At 43.2% G+C, this 22,048-nt stretch overlaps 1 protein-coding gene across 4 annotated transcripts in view; it reads right to left on the bottom strand.

The window, feature by feature from the left end:
• The window catches only part of ZFAND6 (zinc finger AN1-type containing 6), a 37,920-nt gene extending 16,440 nt beyond the window's left edge, over positions 1–21,480 (bottom strand). Inside the window, exons 1-2 of one of the 4 annotated variants that reach the window (XM_086471519.1) lie at positions 21,432–21,480; positions 18,345–18,434 (exon numbers count right to left, since the gene is read on the bottom strand). Coding sequence is in view for 1 of the 4 variants with exons in the window: in XM_086471517.1 (XP_086327643.1) it covers positions 14,030–14,031 (2 nt within the window). In the remaining 3 variants the exon portion in view is untranslated. Of the gene's footprint in view, positions 1–14,029; positions 14,048–14,096; positions 14,120–18,344; positions 18,435–21,431 lie in introns of those variants that run through there. The other 3 variants (XM_086471518.1, XM_009947342.2, XM_086471517.1) reach the window with 3 other exon arrangements.
• Between the last annotated feature and the right edge of the window lie 568 nt (positions 21,481–22,048).

The following is a 22,048-nucleotide window of genomic DNA, read 5'->3' as shown; positions in this document are numbered from 1 at the left end:
AACCAGTTGTACAAGCACTAATGAGAAGGAAGCACACTACAGGGAAAGGCAAGAGCCTTAACCCCCTCAACGCAACACCAGAACATCCACTTTGTTGAAGATTATGGAATAAACAGCCTATTTTTGTATTAGCTAAAAATTGCTAGGCTTAAGCCAAAATTACCTCTGATAATGTTCCTCTCAAAAATATGTATTGCCACTAGAAGCATGATAGCACACAGCTCTGCAGGCTAAGTCCTTTTCCTACAAATTTGGTGCTTAAAGTCTACTCATTCCTGTTACTCCTGTCATACACAGGCAAGTTCACACATCTGTAAGGCCTGCTTACTGCTGCTGCTACCATTCCTCCCTCACCAGTGCACATCCTCAGAGTAAGTTATTCTCTGTACCAAGCAAAACCCACAATAAACCATATAAAGGACATTCCTGATTATAAAAACTTATAAAGCTGAAGCTGTAGAAACACTAAAGCAGGGTAAGTCTTTCAGATATCAGGTTCTCTCTGAAAAGAGCTGTCTCTTCCAATGCTCTGCAAAACAAGTAACAAAATACTTGTGTATATCCCTTCCCTAAAGAGCAGGCACAGCAGTGCTGGTTGGTTTCTTCCCTCCTCCTTTTCCTTTTAATTAAAATGTTTATATGCTACTAGTTCAAGTAACTGATACCCTAGCTTCATAGGCTTCAAATGTTAATCAGTAAGATCAGAGCACGCAGCATTTAGCAGGATTAAACACACAAGGTTTAGGAATAATCTCTTTGCCCCCCGCTCTCAAGAAGGAAAAAAAACCACCACAAAACACACACAGAAGCCAGCCTTCTCCATCTGTCTTCCCCAAAGAAAAAGGTGTCTTGAATTCTAGTTGTTCTCATACTTCATGGCGTAGTAGGGAAAGTGAGCAGATACTCACATCTGCTACCCCAACTAAAGTACAGCCTTGTGTTCTGCAAACACTCCTAAAAATTTGTGACTGATATGGGAAGGATCCCTCCCAAATGCCAACACTGAAGCAGAAGAGACCACCCAAATAGCATTCTGCTTCAGCTGCAGTACCAAACCAGACAGTTTGAACCATAGCAACACCACCTTTGAAAATGCTTCTCCAAAAGAAAACAGAACATTTAGTGTAATCTTCTCTCTTCACTGTCAAAGATCAACGCACTGACAGAGTTCAGCTGACACTCACCTCAAAGGATGAATCCAATTTTCAACAAGTGATTAAAACATTGCCTCCTCTATCATAATCACCTTCATAATGAAGCAGTTCAGCACTGACTTAAGTAGCACCAGTACTAATGGTTATTTTCCCTTTGAAGGAAGAAACTGCAAAAATGTTAATTTATGCTGTTTAAACATATAAACCTTCAACCCAGGCACACATAAAAGCAAGGTATGAAGTTGTGTATCCAAAAATACACATTCCATTTTAGAGCATGTACTGGTACAGATATCCGATACCACCTGTATCACCGTACGAAAAGGCATGTCAGTACAAAAAACAGTAAATAGGAAACACATTCCTCTACAGGCTTATCAAAACAAATGGCAAATAAAGGCCTAAGAGCAGAGCTCTGCTGAACCTTCCTGCAGAAGTTACCAAAGCACTGACTGCGCTTGACGATACTGCTTTGTAGCAGAATTTGCAGACACAGCTGCTCAGGTGTCCTGGAAGCAGGACACTACTCGGGCTACAAAGCACTAGACTCACAAATAAATAGCGAGTTACAGAACAGTCCTGTCTTCTGTTTACTCCACTGCTCTCTCCAAAAAGGCCCCAATTTACTTTCACTGAGCAGTCATTTGTAGCTGCTTTAAGGCATTACTATGTCGCAGCGACTTGCTATGGAGCCAAGAACAGGCAGATTTGAATAGGGGCCTCAGTCATTACAGTTCAGCCCAGCTTGCTGGTTGCAGTCAGACATGTCATTTCATCTCCAGCTCACCCTGGCTAAACACTACAGCTGGTTCAGATTTGCCAGCAGAGCTACATGTGTAGTTACACTCTGACCCAGTTTCATCAGAATGCTTTAAGTTAAAAAAAGTGAGTATGGTTAAGGACCAACTATGCAAGCAGATCTGTAAGGGCAGTGACCTTTTTGTTCCTGTAGCAGCAGAACACACAGCTGCTGCATTTTTCAAAACACAGGAGTTATCCAACTTCCTCAGCACCAAGAGAATCCTTGCATTTCAAAGCTTTCAGTTCATTCCAGTAGGCCTCCCATTTTCTTCCTGCTCACAGCTAAATACCGTTCAAAGTGGCAATGTGAACTACAGAAGTAGAATTTATATAATGACTTAATATCGAAACCAAAACAGTCAAACTAGTGACCAAAGACTTACATAAGATGTTCTCTCAACTCACTTGAGAAGTCACCCAATATCTACTTATGTTCCACTCTCTTCCTGCTGAACCACTTTGTTTCATACATACTGATTTTAGGCTAAAATCAAGCACTTAGACACTCCTAGCAGACACTTTACAAAAAGATGGAAAGAGTTGTTCCTTTCTTCATTTCTAATTCTAAGTTTAAAACCTTTAGTACAAGAATTAAAATATAAGTAAAATTTGGACCCTCAAGCAAGCTACATTCCCTGTACAGTGTAAATCACAGATTTAAGATGGCAGAAAGCCTGTGGGAAAAAAGTCACACTCGTGTAAAAAAAAAAAAAGCCACATGAGAGAAAGTGGCAGATGGACAGAAAACAGAGTTCAGGTCTTAGGAAGGAACATTAGCAACTTTCATAACTAATCTGAGCCAGAATGTCATACTACCAATGTTACATCATTATACAACCCAGGAACTCTTGGTATAGACAAAGGCTCTAGTGTCAAAGCTTGTACATTGCTAACTACAGCTGCCTGCTTTTGTACTCAGGGTTACACAAGGAGCAAAAGAACATTTCACTACAACCTCTTCACTCTTATTAGGCATGAACAAAGACACACAGATTCTATACTGGTATCAAGAAGATCACTGATAATAAGGATTCAGCTTTCTATGCTTGTCTGCATATACTATTAATAGATACTACTTTGAAACTGTAATTACTACTTGTGGCCATGCTCGACCTTGGCAAAGTATGGATTACTAGAACCAAAGATTAACTGCTGTAAAACAGGGTACCTCAGAAACTCTCATTCACCTTATGCAAATGCATCAAGTTACTTGCAGTGACCACTTAGAAGTTCACAAACAAAAAACAGGAGTATAAGCAAGTTTCTCATTTAATTTCCACACTTTTTAATATAGTCATCATACCAAATAAAAAGGTAATACCAGTAAGTTCATTACTCTACTGAAGATTAATCCTAAAAAAATAACAAGCCATGTAACAGGTACATTTTATTGACTAGTAGGAGGAATCACATTTGTTTACGTGGAATTTCAAAGAGGCACAGTATAGACAAAAGGAGTTTCATGAAAAAGTGTTGGAATTCCAGAAAGCCGCCACACAGAGCTACCGGCTTTCACTACATGATGGTGGGGTTTTTGTGGGAATGACCACTACTTTATGCTGGAGCATCTGGTAACTGCTGTGGCACCTAAAAGACTCAATGCAGCACTGTATAAAGCCTTCAAGAATTTTCTTCCTATTTATCATGTATTTCAATTTGAGCCTAAAAGCAGCAAAATAAAACAAGATGCCAAGGATTATTGTTGTTAGTACTTTTAAGCATTTTTATTAGGCCCCCTTACTTGTTCAAGACTAACACTGCAGCATCACTAGAATCAGGCCCTTGCATATGACAGTATCAAAACTTTGTGAAATTCCAAGAAAGATCATTTTTTCTCCGACTTGGAAAACTTCATAGCATCTTATTTATCAACAGCACAATACATTTGTAGGCAAGCCCAGTTAATCCAGGAAACCCCAGCCCACTGAAGTACAAAGATGCCTTCAGAAAAAGCACGACTAGCATACTTCAAGTTTCTGTCTATCCAGTGATGACTATCAGAAAATCTAAGCTGACATAGCTGCCTTTTTGTAGAGGTCAACCTGAATGCAAGTGAAAAAATAAAACAAAACACCCCCCACACACACACACCCCACAAGTCAGTTCTTGGGTTCAAGAGAAAAAAAACAGCAAATAACCCTTGGAGCTGGACACGCTTGTTTACAGCAAGACACAAGAGGGACCTTCAATAAAGCTAACTAGTTAAACATTAAAAGCACCGAGAGCAACACAGGAACTACAGTTGTTGTGTACAAAGTAAAGAGAGTTTCTGAGTGAATTATAGACCAAGAAAAGCGAACATGAGAAAAGAGCACATCATGTGTTTCGGGAGGCTGTTTTTGTACTGGTATCTCTGGGAGAGTCATGGTGAGAAGTCCAAGCAGCATATCTGAGGAATGCAGAGAGGACACTGGCCAGCTGCCCCGCTAGTCATGCTGTCCTACCCAAAGCACTGTATGCCCATACACAAGCCAGGAGAGACAAAAGCGGTTTTCTCCCAAAATGTGAGGTTGTACTTACTCAGTTTATCCTATCCAGTTCACCCAAGATTTAAGGCTAGAGGCAGACAGGCTCAGCAGGTCCATTTTTGGAAGATGGCTGTCTCTATGACAAGACTGCCTTGATGCAAGAAACCTTACATGAAGTTACACTTGTAATGGAACGTGCAACTACTAATAAAAGAGCATACTTTTAGGTAGTGCTTGCTCTGGCGTCCCTGCTCAAGAGGAATACGAATTCAGGAGTTACACCCATTAGAAAAATCAAACCACCTCAGTAACTGCTCATCAGCAGTCTGCTGTATCAACTCACAGAGTTTCCACCATTTGTAGCTGAACTGGCGTCAAGCTGCACTAGTTGCAGATACTGCTCAAGGAGACTGAGACTTTTTTTTCCCCCTAGAGTTTGTGCTGTCTCATAGCTGTACTTTGGCATTAAGGTGCCTAAGCCAAAGACTGCAGGAATCCTTACATTGCTCTCCGTATTTCTACCCAGCCCTATAAATTTTAGGGTTTACTTGAAACCTGCCAGATTACAGAAATGCCTTCTTTTAAAGTGCTCTATAAAAGGTTAGAAAGCTACAAGACGAGGCTACATTCTGCTTTCTTTGGCATCATATATTGAAGTCAGACACTTCAGAAATCAGAGGTTGCGTAAAATTAGAATCAGAGATTCTAAAGCTCTCTACATTCCCTTAAGATACCACACCAAAGTTTAAGGGATGCAAACGGAGGGCAGCTCCACAAACTGTCTTTGATCCTGTATTTTAAAACAGGTTTGGCTTTACAAACTAAAATAATCTGTAAGAAGGATTCAAACATTTACACGATTACCCATATAATTACCAAAAGAATAGATATAGATTCAGTAATCGCTTCTTTTGAGCTTCAGTGAATAAGTAATCTTCCCTCAATACAACATAAGTTTCACTTATTTTAAGCATATCAAACTCAGAAGAGATAAAAAGCTGCTTTAACACGAGTTCCCAAAATAGACAGCTTCTTGTTAACAAAACACCTGTTGCTGAGAACTGACAGTAAGCACAAAACATATAATTTGTTTTTGTAAACAACACTATGTAGAATTTTAATTAGCTTATAATGCTACAGTCCTACGTTGGCCTAATGCTAAGGGAGGTCCTGCTCTAATATCAGGGTTGCTAGCTGTTAATAAATAAAACTATCATGATCATCATCATTTCTGGCGAGGGCATCTTGAATTCAACTTAACTTCCAAGAACATTGTGATTATCATGCATGATGTGTTGCTCTATTTAGAATTATGCACTATGTCTAATTTAAGTGTTCGAAATTATACAATACCCTTACTGTGGTTTGATGGGGAACTCAACCTAAAGCTAAAGCCTGACCAAACACAGAGGGTATTTAAGGACAAGTTTGGGGCAGAAGAGGTGTAAGTATGATGTTCCCTGTGGCAAAGCTGCATTCCTCATCCTTTGCAATGCACTTAAATTTAGCCAAGAGACTGAAAGGTGCTACTTTGTTTTAACCCCAATGTTATTCTAGGGGATTTTTTGGTGGGTTTCCCTCCCCCGCCCCCTCCAATTATTATTTCAACCACTGAAGAAGCCAGGTTACATGAACTCAAACAAGTTACTGAATGTCTAAATTCTAAAACCTATCACCCTGCACAAAGCATAGGAAACTTACACAGTTTATCAGCATCCACCATGCTGGGCAACTGATACTTACCCATCATTTTAATATACCATCAAGTTTCACTGAAGATAGGAATATACCAACTGGTCACACTATGAAGTTTTGCACCTTTCCTTTGTTTCCTCTCAGCTGTCACCTTACACCACCTGAAACACTGCATTATGTAAACATCCACGGGCAATCAATATACATCCATCCAATATACGTTCTATGCAACCAATGCAACAGTTTCATGATACAGGTAATTTAGGGCTTTAGTTACTTCTGCCAGTGTGGTTGGGCCAGGAACTGATCTACCTTGAACACTTCACTCTTCAAAAGCTTGGATTGGTTCTTGTATCTGGTTTATGGTGCAGCTCTACAGCTCTGTGCCAGAAGAGTCAAGGTTAACAGTGCGCTGCAGGAGGAAGGCGATACTACCGAGTTAGTATCAGAACTGAACTCTAAGGCATAGTCTCATTCATAGTACAATCCAAGGAAAAATGCACACATCACTAAGAGGACAGCGTGAAAATTAAATAAGAGTTGTCTTATGTCAGCCTTAACTATCCAAGATAGTGTCAGATTAAAAAGACAAGGGGCTAAAGAATGATCAGAAATCTGTAGTGAAAGACACTCATTTCTGAAGGTTTCCAAAACTACATCACTTGCTCAGATGGAGAGGTCATTACACTGTTTAGGAAAAGCTTAAAAACTACTAGAAGAAACTTGATTGAGGACAACTGGCATTTTTTCCTCACTGCCATCATGGAACAGAAAATCAGGGGGTTTATACTTCTTTCCTAAGCCTGTACAGAACAGACTGCACATATTTCAGTTTCTCAACTGAAAAGAAAGCCAGAGCCGACAGCTTTCTAGCAAGAGTCTACATTGCAAACATTGTGCTTTAATTACCAGGACATCCTTCTTACCTACTAGTACTCCAGGTACAACTCTGTAAACTGCCTTTCCAATAAGAGTTTGCTATTCATTCTGTTTTCAGACAAGATGCAGCTATGTGAGCCTGCATTTCTAGTACAACATCTCCCCCACCTACTGTCCAGAACACTTAGATCAGCAAGTTAAGAGCACAATAGCCTAAAAATAGCATGGCTGGATGCCACCGTCTCCCCATTTATTACGATGGTACCTTTGTACAGAGTTCTTTCTACAATTCTACATAAAAAAATACTGCCATAAATGGCTTTAAGGAAGGGACTCGTCTCCAAAAGGGCCAAGCTGTTAAGCAGTGCCCTGGGATTCCCCCTTTTTCCTCAAGCTACATAAACAGAAATTTGCATTTTTAGAAGCATTTTGAACAATAACTCTTTAAGTACATCTGACTTCTCTTTTTATCCTCTTGCCATAGTGATCATTCTGCCAGAGAACAGATCGACACATGACAGAGTAACAGCACTTTCTAGAGAAAGGAAAATTCATTTTATAAAGAATAGACAAACATAGCAAATGCAAGCCAGATCTCTCCAATTACTTTGCTTTGCATATCACACTTCAGAATGGATGAAGAGGGAACAAAATCTGCTCTCAAGATACTGAACCTCAACTGTCAGCAAGGTGTGGCTTTATCATGATGTTCATTCTCTTCCATTCACAAACACCAGCCAACAGGGTTTCTATCAGGAAACAATGGAAAAAAAAAAAGAGCACCATATATTCCCTTTTATTATGGTATAAGGTCAGAAACAAGGAGGAGATCAGCAAGACCAATGCCCTTCAGCTTGGCCTGAAGACACATTCCCAGGCACCACAGCTTCAGCTGTTGCATTATGCTAGGCTAATTCCACAAGTACCACGTCCTTGTTATGGCTTTAAAAACAAAAGCCCAATGCCCTAACACTGTCTCACAGAAATCTCTTCTGTCTCACACTTTTGTGTCCCACACTACTGTTGAAGAATATTTGTGCCCTTTACATTAAAAAAAAAATCACTCTCTTTAACCCATAACCCTGGATTTCAGGAGAAGGCTTTCCCGTTTTAATAACTGCTTAAGTAAACCCAGCAACACTGCAACATGCATTCTACACTGTATATGCCGCCCTGTGCAAGCTCACGAGACAGAGCTATCAGGCCAAACAAAGAAGTTTCAATAAATTCTTCATCTTAGGCTTGACAGTCTGAGAAATTAAGGTGTCAGAGCTGCAGCAAGGACAGAGGCATTCCTCAACAGAGCAGACTGATATTTCAAGCATTCCGATTGTGTAGTGGGAGATCTGAGGTAGAAGACAGAAGGCTAAGTAGGTAGCAACTAATCAGGGATTTATTTATATACAGAATGACGAGGTATAAACTTAAGACCATGGGTCATAGCAACATTATGACTTTGCAGAATAACAAGCTAATTAATTCTTGCAGTAAGAGAGACCAGAGGTAACAGTCAAAAGTTTCACAGACACCAAGATAGAAAAAAGCAAATGCAGGAAGGCAACACAATCAACTAAGTGACCTAAGTGTGAAATTAGATAATTTTTTTGTTGTTCTTGTTTTCCAAAAAATTTTTTTAAGCCATTCAATTACCCTACTGCTATGCGTAGGAGTTTTAAATCACAATCAAAGCACCGAGTCAAGTTTGACTAGACTTATTAGGAAGGCAAAAAATTCATGAAGTCCACAACAAATCAAATACTCCTTTATCTCAGCACCAGTGTCAGCCCCTGCGTGGTTTGTCACACTCAGCTGACGATTCGTTTGTTATGTAACCGATAATACACTTACCTTGACCTATTGTTACTAATGCTGCCTTCTTCCTCTCCTAGGAGGGAGAGGAAGATACTTTAAACAAACCCCATGAACATACACTGATATTCAAAACAATCCTATGAGCAATTCTGAAGTCTCTTCCCTAAAAATTGTTCCAGGTAAGTCCTTCCATATTGCCACAGTTTTAGTATGTTTTTCTTTTTTTTTTTTTTGCACATTAGTAATCAAATTGTTTTGATAACATAAAACACTAAAATAATTACACCTCCATTTATTTTCACCAGGACATTTGTTTTATAACTAATTCTACTTAATACCTACAAAATCACTTTATTCAAGGACTTACCACCAACATCCAACAGCAGACCATACTAGCATGATATCTGGATAGCACAATCCCAACATAAGAAGTCTGGTGAAGTTCACTTAGAAAACTCTCCTGTATCAGCAACAAAAGCTACCTCAAGTTTCTTACCTGATTCTGAAGGAGCTAGGCAGGAAGAGAAATCTCCCAACATTTCACTTAAACGCTCAAAACACAGCCACTTTTGCCTCTACCTTGACAATGGTGCAGATTCCCACGCAAGGTCATTCTGTTGCACAGAAAACATTCTGCTACATGGCAACATTACATGGCATTAAGGCCTTGATTCTATACATTATTTTAGTAAAACATCTTAAACTCATACAGGGGGTAATAGACAAACAATTTTATCCTTCTTTGAAGCCTCGTATCTCTCCTGACACTCCATCCTCAAAACCAGCATGATCAACTTCTTAAATGTTTTCTTCTGGCAATTGAAGACAGACTTTTGTATAAAAAGGCAGAAACATGTCCAACTTAGATATAGAAATTCTACGGGTTTTGCCTGTAGAATCAGTGGTTCTCTCTTGCCTCTCACCTCCAAACAGAATTTAAAACCTTAAGTAGGAAATACCTCCCTTCCCCATGCAATATTCTGCTTTCATCAGTCCAATTATATTCAATGGCGCACACACAAAAACTGTCCAGCCTCCCGCCTTGTTCAAGCTAATGGGGAAAACTTCTGTCCTTGTTTAAAAAATAACACATCCAATGCAAAACATTTGAACAAGCTGAAAGCACCTCACTTCTGTCCTCAAAAATACTGCTATTAAGCTCCCACTCCAATTTGATTATTAAGTTTATATTTGTTTCCCTAATCCTTCACATAGATAAAAATACATTAGCATCATGAATCACAGGACACACCAGTGCAGTGTTGTCTTAAACCCTGGGCTAGTTAAACTGTTCAGGTGGTTGCCAAGGCCTGCCAAGTCAGCCACACTGTTTACAGTTTAGTTCTCCAGATACAGGATTATTACATTTCAGACTGACAAATACCATATCCTGAAGGTTAGAGTCCTGTGATACAAACACATCCTGACAGGGCAGAATGGCTGAACAGGGGTGGTCTTCAGCGTGGAGACAGACTGCTGAACCATTAAGTCAGTGCATTTATTAAAACTGCTGCTTAAAAAGAAGCTATTTTTAGGAAATACTCAAATACGAGTGTTCATTTGTCTAAGTAATACTCAAAAGATTGTCTTAAGTTGATCTAAAGGGAGCAGAAGATGGATCAAGTTAGGATTTAACTGGGTTTATCTCTTAATGCATAATTTAATAGCCAAAAAAGTTCTTTTCAAACGAAAAAATCAGTTTCTGTCAATAACTGCAGAATGAGCAAGAACACACAACTTGACCAAGGAGGAGTGATTTTTGCACTGTCAAAGCTTTGGTTTTGCTAATCTCTATTTAGCTCAAAAGCCCTATAAACACAGTTGGAAGAAGGGATCTGTTAAAAATACATCACCCCACCCCTTCAATTAAGGGCTGAGAAGCTTATGACACATCTGAGACACCCAACAAGAACAGGGAAGAAGGACTTAATGTTCCTGATATTTCTACAGGTAAAAAAAAAATAAGCAGGTTTAAAAATCCCAAGCATTTCATGCCTCTGTTAAATGGATTTTAAAGCAAGAACAGATCCAAGCTATTTTTACTCCTTTGTAGGTCATGTGTAATTAACTGCTTATTTTCACAAAACCATATTACAACGTAAACACCACTGGCCAGATCATCTGCCCCACCCAGACCAAGCTCCACACCACGGGAGGCCAACTATCTCTGAGGAGCCCTTGTATCTACACGAGAGGGCCGTCCCTCCAGTGCCAATCTTCCTGCAACAGCATGGCTGCAACGAACAACAGCTCCCGAGCTCACCCCTTCGCCGCATCCTTCCTAGGAACTGCTAGAGAACTAGTTAACAGGCCCAACACCACATCTAACGCTACGGGCAGATGCCCCTCTCTGGATACAGCCGAAACTCTCCAAGACAACATTATTCCCCTCCCTCACTCCCTTCTGCCTTGGGCACACAGCAATTAGCAGAAGTGATCGCTAAACCACTTGGGTTACAGGGGAAGAAGAGGGGAAGAGAGCCAGTTGGGTTGGCTCAAGCCACTAATTTAAAACAGTTTAAGCCAGCCCAGTGGACTGCCTCCAGCGCTCACACGACCCATGCTGCTGGCAGACTGGCAGGAGGCCCCTGCACGTAGCAGAGGACACCCCACCAGCAGGGATCTGAAGCCCATGTCACCGCTTGCTGGACAGGCGCCTGCCCTCCCTAAGGCTCTGGGCACGTTTTACAGAGATCATCCCACAGGAGGCACACAGCCCTCTCTAAGTGGTACCAAACCGAGCCAGAGTGTGGGGTTACCATCCCAGCACATGGTGGGCCACCCACTTCACAACACTGAGAAGCGCCACCAGCAGTCGGTAGCCTATAGAGCACAAATCCCCTTTGCCTCAAACAGGGGTGATTAAATTTGATCCTGCATTTTGTACACAGTTACAATCACTTCTAAGAATCTCTTATTCACATCAGAGATGTATATTCTATCCTGGCACAAGAAGCAGACACATAAATCCCACAGCACACCACACATTCACAGTGTTTAAGATCTGCAGATGGAGCATGTGCAGGAGAAGGTTTTGTGCTGGAACAACCAATCGTCGTGCGGGGACAACACGGGTCCTGCCAGCGACGGCTTTGAATGCAAGCACGAAACATTTGCTGTAGCCTGAATACAGAAGTTGTACAGCTGTGCCAGCAAAGTGGTATGTTTATCCTTTAGGGCAGATTTGCTTTCTACAAACAGCCTGCATTAGAATTGTATACATGTGGTAAGAGTTGAGCATTTCACTTTTGTGTTGAATAAATCAGGAAAATTGGTCCCAAATAATACGTCTTTCCTAACTAAGTTGGGGGGCAGAGGGTACCCAAGAAGAATGGCTATCAGTCACCAAACAGTATGAATCAAGTTGCCTCACATATTCGGCCTTTTTCGCTGTTCTAAGCAAAACCAGCTTCTGGCTTAACATAGTATTTAATAGTACACAAATACTTCAGTTAGCTTCCTTTTGTTTAAGGAAGTCTAATACACATACTCATAATGTAAGCTTATAGAAATTATAGCAAAGTACACTAGTACACTATTCTTGCCCTCACCTCAGAAATCTGATCTACACACACTCAGTCTAGGCCTAGCATCACTTGTCAGCTAAGAAATGACTCAAAAACGAGGTATTTAAACACTTACATACCTCAGTCTTGAATATCTCCCCCGATACATGAGATCTGGCCCATGTCTCAGCTAAAAGACCATATATAGTCACTGCTTATTCTAAAGTAGTATTTCCAGGGTTTAAATACAATCTAGAACATTAAAAAATACTGTAAGCAGGCAAAAACAGATAGCTAGAGTGAATTAGTAATTCAGACCTATAAGCCACCAGAGCATGGTAAGATGCCAGCATGGCAAGACACACTGTCATACATAAAAGTAACCCAGACCCAGCATTTTGGTAAAAAACCAAAATGGTTCAATGTAAAAACTGAAAGAACAAGGTACACTTTAATAATCACACTTGTTTACATTCAGTAAAGGTCTAAGTAATTGCTTTCCACTGTCATTTGGAAGACTGTTGCTCAATTTTCACATCCATTCTTCTATCACCTAGACTAATCATACAAAAGCCATCAAGCTCTTTAGAGTCAACAAGTATTAGGGCCATGAGTATTTCTTTCCGATTCCCACGAGCAGCTGTATATAGACATAAGTATTTTTATAAAAAACAGGAACTATTTAGGGAAGTAAGAAAATATATTCACCATTCTGAAAGCATTGTTCTGTACATTGCCTCATCTAACACTTGTTAAAGATACAGAAAGGATGACAATTAAAAGAGTCTTCATTCTCACTAGAAACTCCCTGCTTCCCGACTCTCCACTTCCTGCTCTCCTCCCTCTCACCCTATCCCATGCCGCCCATGGCAAATCGTACTTTTCCTGTTCCTGAAGATCTTTCAGATGCAGAAAGTGTCACTAAAAATACCACATATGATAAACCTGGTACAGAAACTGAAAATAATCTTGCCTCACAGAAAACACCAGCTATCATCGGGCAGTACAGGATTCAAGAGAGATTCTGACCAATTCCAGAGAAAAGAAATCCCCCTGCCTTTTTTTTTTTTTTTTTTTGCCTGGAGGGTAGTAGCTGCACCACAGGGCAGTAACACTTAATTTTCCTGCCTGTGTTTGTAATCAGAGCTCTCAGACCCATCTACTCTACAAAACTGATTAAAAAATGAGAGAAAAATTGCTATGTTTTTACATAATCTTTACATATCTTTGTTCTCAATGCTAAAGACCTGCGAGACGTTCATCTCATCAAGAACAAACACACAGACAACAGCACAGCAGTCTTCAGTGATACAACAAAAGACAATTTAAGACAAATGACTTAGAGCAAATGCTATCACTGAATAATCCCATAGCAGCTGTCATAATTAGTTAGCCCAAATCTCATCAGCATCAGAGAAGTTAGAGTTAAAACCGAGCTCTCTTCCTGTAACATTGTGTAACTCCAAAACAGCAGCATTATCCTCGCTATTTTAGAATTAACATTTCTCCATAAAATAAGGTGGAACGACTCGATCCTTCCACGCAAAAAAAAAACCCGGTGCAAGCCAACAGATGACAAAAGAAACTCGGTCAAGTTTGAGCCTCTCAACACCTTATTTCCTGCCTAAAGAGCCCTTTTGTTCTGCTTCCCTGCATAAATGTTAATATTCTGCCATCATTAGAAAACGAAACAATGAAGAAAAGCCCCACGCACATGAACTTCACTGCCCCAGGGGGCGAAATAACGCCACACGACGCGATTAGAACCGGAAAATTCCTACCAACGAAATCTCCACAATTTTCTGTTTGCTTCACCCCAGATTAACTTCACTTCAAGCTGTACTTCGGCGCAACCTAGCCTGGAAGCAGAGCCCCGCCTCCCTCGCTCCTATTGGTCGAATGGAGGAAGCCCCGCCCCGCCAGCCAGACTCCGCTCCGCCATTGGTGGAGTGGCGCATCCATTATTTAAAGAACTTTTCCTTGCTAGCAGGTTAGGCTGCGCGGGTTAGAAGACCCTGGGCAGGCTGGTTCTTAAAGGGACAGGACCCCGCTCCCGGCCGTGACAAAACTACCACCTTCGGCGACGCGTCGCCCCGAGCGAGCTCCCGGGAGCGCCGCGGCCAGCGGCAGCGGGCGGCCAGGCCCCGGCGGCCCCGCTGCGGCCTCGCCCTGCCGCCCGGCAGGGCCCGTCCCCGGGGGGCACCGACCCCCCAGCCGGCACGCCGCCCCCAAGCCGGGTGGGTGGCGGGTGGCGAAGAGGGGAGCCCCCGAGCGGGCTGGCAGCGCTTCTCCCGCTGCGACTGCACAGCTGCCGCTTGCTCCGCTTACCGGGTACGGTCGGATGGGGGGCTTGAGCCCACCCGCTCTGCAAGAGGGGCTAGGGTCACCCCGGGAAGCCGGGCGCGCCGTATGAATTAGTAACCCCGGCTCAAATACGGGGGGTTGCCGGTTCCAAAGACTCCCCCCAACGCGAAGCATGAGTCAGCAGAAGAGGAGCTCCGCAGGAAGTGACTGTCTCCATCTCACAAGGTACCATGGCTTCTGCCAGAAACTTTTCGTGCTTATTCAGGCTTCACTCGACTGAACAAATTTGCAAGATACTGTTCACTTTCTGACAGTCAACAGTGTTTCTCACAGCACAGCTTCCTCTTAGCACTAGACAAAAACCTGTCGTTTAGATTAAAAGGGTCTCTTTCTCCTCAGCATGAATGCTGATGCAGTTCCCTACCCATTTATCAAGTGAAAAGCCTGAAACGTGCAAGAAGAGTAAAAGCAAAACAAGGCTTAATAAATATTTCACAAGCACAGATATGACACCTTGTTTAGGAAAAACTTTGCCCCAGTCCAAACAAGCAACATGAGGAAGAGCCAGAACACAGTCAGTGTTTCCTCCTGCACCCACAAAGTATCATCATAGTTACACAAGACTTACCTGGTCAGGAAGGTTGCCTTATACAAAACATTTTCATGTGTTTGGTGCAAAATAACTAAAAATATTAAGCTAGAGGAAGGTACAGCACTTGTCAGCACAAGCACATTTGGGTTGTTTTTGTACTGTGCAGGAGCAGAGAGGAAAAAAAAAAAAACTCGTTTCTGGTTCTTAGCACCTTTCCTCCAGCCAGCGCTGAGGCAGCCCACCTTCCCTTCCTTCACCTACACCACAAAACGGGTATCTATCTCAACTTTCCTCAGGCAGATTAATGAAGTCCAAGATGTTTAGCATACTGCTCTACTGCAAATACCACCCAACATCAGGATAATATTTACAGCTAAATATTCCCTTGAGCTGTGATACCCACACCAAAAGAGCACAACACACACCTTCAGGAAGGACATTTAATTCCTCTAAAATGGTCAAATAACACATTTTGTGTTACCTTCTATTTTAGAGAAATCTATCACACCACAGAAAAGCAGCAATTCATACAGTTGTAAGTCAATAAGCCTGAAACACTACAAGAACAGAATTAACCAGGTTTACATAACTTCCCTTACAGAACCTAAAATACAAGCTGAAAGAACTAAATCCTAACCCTTGCACCCAAATTCAGTGCCCTGCAAGAGTCAGTACTGTTAGAAGTTCATCAGGTCCCCTGAGGATAACTATGAGGCCATACTTACATGACACTTTTTTCACCAAACATTATCTAAGCAGTCAAAACAGAGAACATAGTTCATGCAAATAAAACACACCAGTAAATCGTCCTGTAGGTATCTCAGTAACCAATCTTGGAAAGCTTCAGTCTAGAGCACATTATCTCTAGGCCCATAAAAAACAACAGCAGAAGTCGCAAATCTTATCAACCAAACTGCCTAGTGCTAGAAAAGGACATGACAACCCTGAAGTCAGTGTTATTATTTGGGCACTTAAAAAACAGGAGGGGAAAACACACCAAACCAAACACACTACCCCAAAACTCTCCAGCTCTATAAGCTACCACAGAAGTCTAGCCACCTCGCAACTGCAACGGTGATGAAAAATAATTTTTATCATCAACCATCCCACACTTCAGCTCATGCTTCTGTTACACAGGCAACTAGTCGCGCCTTATCACTACACGAGGGAGAATTTTCATCCCTTTTTCTCCCCACGTTCCCCCTCCCAGTGATGCGGTCTGGCTGACTCCCTCTGCCCAGCTCTGGTGCTCATCAGACCCTTCCATCTGCCTCTGAGTCACTGATCTGGCAGAAGTTTGGCCAACTTCTGATAAGCAAGAGCATGGCTCACCCAGAGCATAAGGGGAATGGCAAAGCAGATTCTCCACCATTCAGCACTGACCTCCTAGATTTGCTTACCTCATCTCACTTAAAGCCAAAAAAACCCAGACACCCCAAATAACACAAAACTATCATACTAAGAATGCCCCAAGAGTAATTTGCTATCCTCACAAATACCCTGTCTGTGAAATGGGCTATCCAAACTAGGTTCACAGTTGACCCTACCTCACTGGACTAGAAATCATGGGTAAACACATCTATATCTAGCTATTGGGAATCTGGACACTAAAAAATTGCTATTCAAGTTCTCATGCGGAAGGATACCTAGTGAAATTAGACATTAAAAAAGCCTAATTTATAAAGCTCAGTTTCTGCACATAAGCCACCTATTTTCCCTGTGAACACACATACTTTTTGGAGAAAATTCAGAGGCCTCATTTTAAGGTTCAGGTTCAAGTTATGCCTTTGCTACTCTTACAGTATCTATAGCAATGCACAAAAACCCCCGAAAATAGCAGCTTGCAGCTGAAGTACATTAAGCAGGGAAGCTTTGACAGCAGTGTAAAAAAGATTCAGTTTGCTGCCATCGAACTTTGCACTGAGGACAGTAACAAGAGAAAGCACCTGACTCATTTGACTATTGTAATCATGGAACTGCTAAAAGGCCATTTGTTCTGTAATCTTACACATACAGAAGACAGCAAGTTTGGAGGACTTGACAGCTCAAGAGATCAAGAACAGAGCCTTTCATCTGGAAGTCACCAGTTCAAACAGAGACCAGAATAGTAGTGATCAAAAGCTACATGTGATGGCTGTTCAGGGATTAGATGAGGAGATGGTTACTCGCTGTCCAGTTCCCAATAGACCAGTGTGAATCACAAGAGCTTTCTTCACAATTTTGCACCCGTTTTTCACAGTCTTGAATACATTACACCTCCCGGATGCTGTACAACGTTAATAAGTAGCAAAGCAACTGAACTGCTGCAGACACAGACTGAACTTGCATCGTAGAAAAGGACTTTACCCTCTGGTTGTCAGTTATAGCAGCACTACAGCATGTGCTGAATTTTTTTATTTATTATTTTTTTAAATAACTATCACTGACTTTTGGCTTTTTTGTTGTTAGAGACAGCTTTAAATGTAATATTTTGCTTCCCATTCCTTTCACATCTTCACACTACAATCCTGTTTATAAGCAATAGTTCTCATTAACTTGTTGTATAAGATATTTTTGGAACTATATAAATTTTAAACACATTAGTATAGGAATTCCAGGACTTTGGCATTTGAGAAATTATTTTGAAACATTAGTAATCATTTTTTATCAAACACAAATAACATAAGCTTCATGAGGCCCATGTCTATGTAAGGGCAGGGGGAAAAAAATTCCCTGTGTGATGAAAGAAACACTCCTTTTCATATTCTTACACATTTGTCAATATATCAGTGTACAGTGTTTAGAAAGTCAATTAGCAATAGCTCCTTTCCAACCTGACTTCAGTCTGCAGAAGTACCTGGAATTTCCAGGCTGGATAGGCAAGATGAAAACAAGTTCAGAGTGTATGTTGACTGAAGGTTCTGGAGCACAGGTTCATTGTCCTGCTACAAACACCACTACCAAAAACAATCTTCTACACAACCCCAGCAACACACAGTTCCATCGTTCTTAGTAGCATATTACTTTCTGAGAATGAAGTTGCTGATGAAAAGCCAAGATCCTTGAAACCTCTAGGATCCTTAGAAGTAACTAAGGAGGCCCTCACATACAGATTTCAACTTGCTATTCCAGGAGTCTAGAGAGAACAACATACCAGACCGATGAGATTTCAGTGATCTTGAACTTTGAGATTTCTCCTGCTGTTTTCAACTCAAGATGTACTACTGCACTGCAATAATCAAATCTGGAAACAACAAAGAGGTGCATGTGGTAAATACTGGGTCTTCATCAGAGAGGACTCGTTAGCTGTGTGAACAGGAGTACAGATGCACCTGACAAACACACTCCCCTGGAAGTTTCAGCAGTTCTAAAACCACCCAAAACTTCACTACCCTGAGAACTTAAAGTTCATCCACATGTTAAATTCCAACTGCTTCCTTTTATGTAGGGAGTAAGCCATGAAGCAAAACACTTCTTCCCCCACTGCTCCGTGTTATCTCCTAGCCTATAAAGCTGCACATCCATAACAGGTCTCAACCACTCTCAGCAGTTGCCATGTTGGTTTGGTTTTGGGGGGTTTCTTTGTTGTTTTTGTTTCAGGTTTTGGGGGTTTGTTTGTTTGTGTTCTGGCTGTTTTTTTTTTTTTTAAACCAGGACATGGAATTGTGTCTTGTACATCTGCACTACTGAGGCCTCCAGTGATAGATGGCCACACTACTCGCTTCAGACAGAGTCCTTGAGAAAGGATCTAGACATTTTAAAAGACCTATCCTTGACATCACATCTCTTGGGGGAAAAAAAAAGTATACCATAGTTTCCATTGAATTCAGCATGCTCCAAGTACACTTATATGTAATCTATAATACTCTTTGCAGCTTAAATCAAGTATCTTGAATGCAAGTCACAGCCCATTCAGTATTTAAAAAAAATAAATAGCTGCATAGCTATTAGGTGCCAAGAAAATGGAGTCAGAAGTTTGTACACTTACAATTTCTCAGACATCACTGATTAATATAGCTGTTACAAAAGGACACACTTACACAGAAACAGGGATTACCTTTATCTGTAACCATAGCAACTTTTCAGTAGTTTCTGTTAATGCTACTCTCCTTCGATAACTTGCCACTATCTCTTTCAAGCTATTCGTATGTTTTGAATGTGCCATCTCAGACCATAAAGTAACAAGAAGTTGAAACGTGAACTTACATTCTCAGATCACGCTTTTAGATGTATATTATATCACATAAAATGTTTTTCATTTTCACCATAAATTCATGATTAGTCAAGAAGTAAATTTTAATCTATTATTATTTTAACATGATTCATAGTTTTGTAAGACAAAAAGTATTTTAAGAGGTATCCTGTGAAATGCATACAGGAGACAGTCTCTTCAGTAGTGAAGAATTGCTTCTCCTCTATCTGGAAAGCAGTAAACCCAAGGAATTATGCCACTGATATGTCATAGACTTTGATATTCAGTATCATAAGGAATAAAAAGCCTTGCAAAACACGCTTATTTTGGCCTAACAAATATACGACAGATCAGAAAACAACCCGTCCCCTTGTTCTGGGTTGGGTGATAATTAATACAAAGAACAGGTGTAGGTACCTCAGGCAGAATTCAACCAGCAAAGCTATAAAAGGTAAAGAAGAGACAGGAAAGGGACTAAGGAGGGAATTGACATATTTGCTTCATCAATTGTTATCATCATCCACAGTTCAGAAGAGGATTAGCGCCGTGTGAGAGAAATTATTTAAGATGACATCAGACAAAATCATTTGCTTAGAAGCAGGAGGAGGAAGAGAATAGTTTCTTCCTTATTCCAACACACACACACACACACACACACCCCCCCTCAAGTTCATAGGGCAGCTTACCAAGCTGCACCCTTCTCTCTTCAGTGTACACAGCCTGGCACAGTTAATATGCGAATGTAGATCCTTAGAAGAATGAAAAACTCAGCATGCTCGTTACTCCCCATAACTTATGCAATGACATCTATTACAGGACAAGCCTGGACAAACATCCAGGGAATGGACCTCAAAACACAACGGTGCACTTTAAGTCAATCCATGCAGGAGAAGTAACTACCATCGGTTTTGTTGAATGCCTCCACATTACATCAGCACATTTGGTGGAAGCTTCTGTATTTCGTTGTTATTAGCAGTAAGATAATTAGTGCTTTTTATTGTTTAAGATTCTCCCATCCTAACATCCTGTGGAAACAAGAGTGGATGTTCACACTCCTTATCTATCACACCAGGCTTTTTGGAGAGCCTAGAAGGAGGTAAGTTTGGTTAAATTTCACAGGGTTCCTCAACGAGCACAAGAGCAACCACAAAAAGAACTTCTCATACAATAAAACGTAAAAGAATGACAGACTGTGTAGGCTTAAACCCTTGGTTTAATTGGAAGGGTGCCACCACACAAATTGCACGTTGCTTCCTGAATACTCCTGTCCCCAAACCAGCCAAAACGGCTGCACCGAACTTATCCGAGGAGCAGATACGAACACTAACTGCAGTAGCCACCAAGAGCCCCGGCCCGGGGGAAGGCCCCAACACAGAGGCGACGGGGCAGCCCCCCCACTCACACGACACCGCGCCGTTGGTTCAAGCCCAAACCCCCACAGCAGCTGGGAGACCCCCCGGCCGGGGAGGCCGACCATGGCCGCACCGCCGACTCTCTCCCGCCCCCCCCCCCCCCTCCTCCCCGACTTCTTCCAGCCAAACTAAAATAACTCCGGGGCCGAGGAGGGAGGGGAGCGGCGGCGGGGGCCGGGCGCCGGCCCGGCGCAGGGCTGGCGGCGCGCCGCGGGCCGGCAGCCTGCCTCTCCCCTTCCACCCAAGGACACGAGTACAAACACCTCTGCCCTGGGATGGCTCCTGCGCACGCAGCGAGGAGCTGCCCGGCGGGAGGGGGGGGGGGGGGGGGGGGCGCGGTGAGGGGAGGAGGAAGGAACGACCAAAAAAGGGAGAAAAAGAGCACCGGGGCCCTGGGCCCGGCCTGGCCCCGCCGCCACCCCGCAGCCCCAGGCCTGCCGGCTGCGGGGGGCGAGGGACGGACGCAGAGAGGGTACACAGGACTCTCCCCTCAGCCCTCCCACCGCTCCCCAGCGGCAACCGGGCGGCCGCCGCCCCACCTGACCCGCCGCGGAGAGGGGCCGCCGGCCCCCAGCCAGCCAGCCCGCCCACCCGCCCGCCGGTCGGTCGGTCCCCGGCCCAGCCGCGCTCCCCTCACCTGCCTCCGGGCCCGCCGCGTCCCGCCGCCGCCCGCCCGGCCCCGCCTGGCCCCGCTCGCTCCTCACCAAACTTTTTTTTCCCTTTCTCCGTGTTTCGTTGCCCTCAGAGTGACGCGGGCTGGCGCTGATTGGCGGAGCCGAGGAAGGGAGGCCGCGAGGAGGAGGCGGTACTACAGCCCGCGACTAATTATTACAAGGAGACGGCGGCGACGTGAACCACGGAATGCTATTTAAAGGGACAGCGGCCCGGCCCGTGTTTCCCCCCCCTCCTCCCGCGCGTGACCCGAGGCGAACGTAGGGCTGGGAGCGGGGCAGCGGCCGCGGGGGGAGCGGGAAGCTGCGGCCGGCACGGGGCAGGTAGAGCGGGCGAGCCCTGAGCGGGCGGGGGGCCCGGCCGGCGCTGGGGGGGGGCTGCTCCCCTCAGGCTGGGGCCTGCGGCGGCCGCTGGGGAGCAGCCCGTGCGGGGTTCGCCCCCTCGCACCGCGCGGCCTCTCGGCGTGTCGGCGTTTACCCTTTTCCCTCACCGATAAATGCAAGTTGCCCGTGTAGCTGCCTCCGGCCACCCCCTCTGCCCGGGGCGGGGGGGGGGGTCCCAATCCGCGAAGGAAACGGTTTC

Source organism: Leptosomus discolor, chromosome 11, assembly GCF_034619465.1.
Source record: "Leptosomus discolor isolate bLepDis1 chromosome 11, bLepDis1.hap2, whole genome shotgun sequence".
Lineage (NCBI taxonomy): Eukaryota > Metazoa > Chordata > Aves > Leptosomiformes > Leptosomidae > Leptosomus > Leptosomus discolor.
The sequence above is the reverse complement of the archived record's forward strand: the minus strand, read 5'-3'. Positions and strand labels throughout refer to the sequence as shown.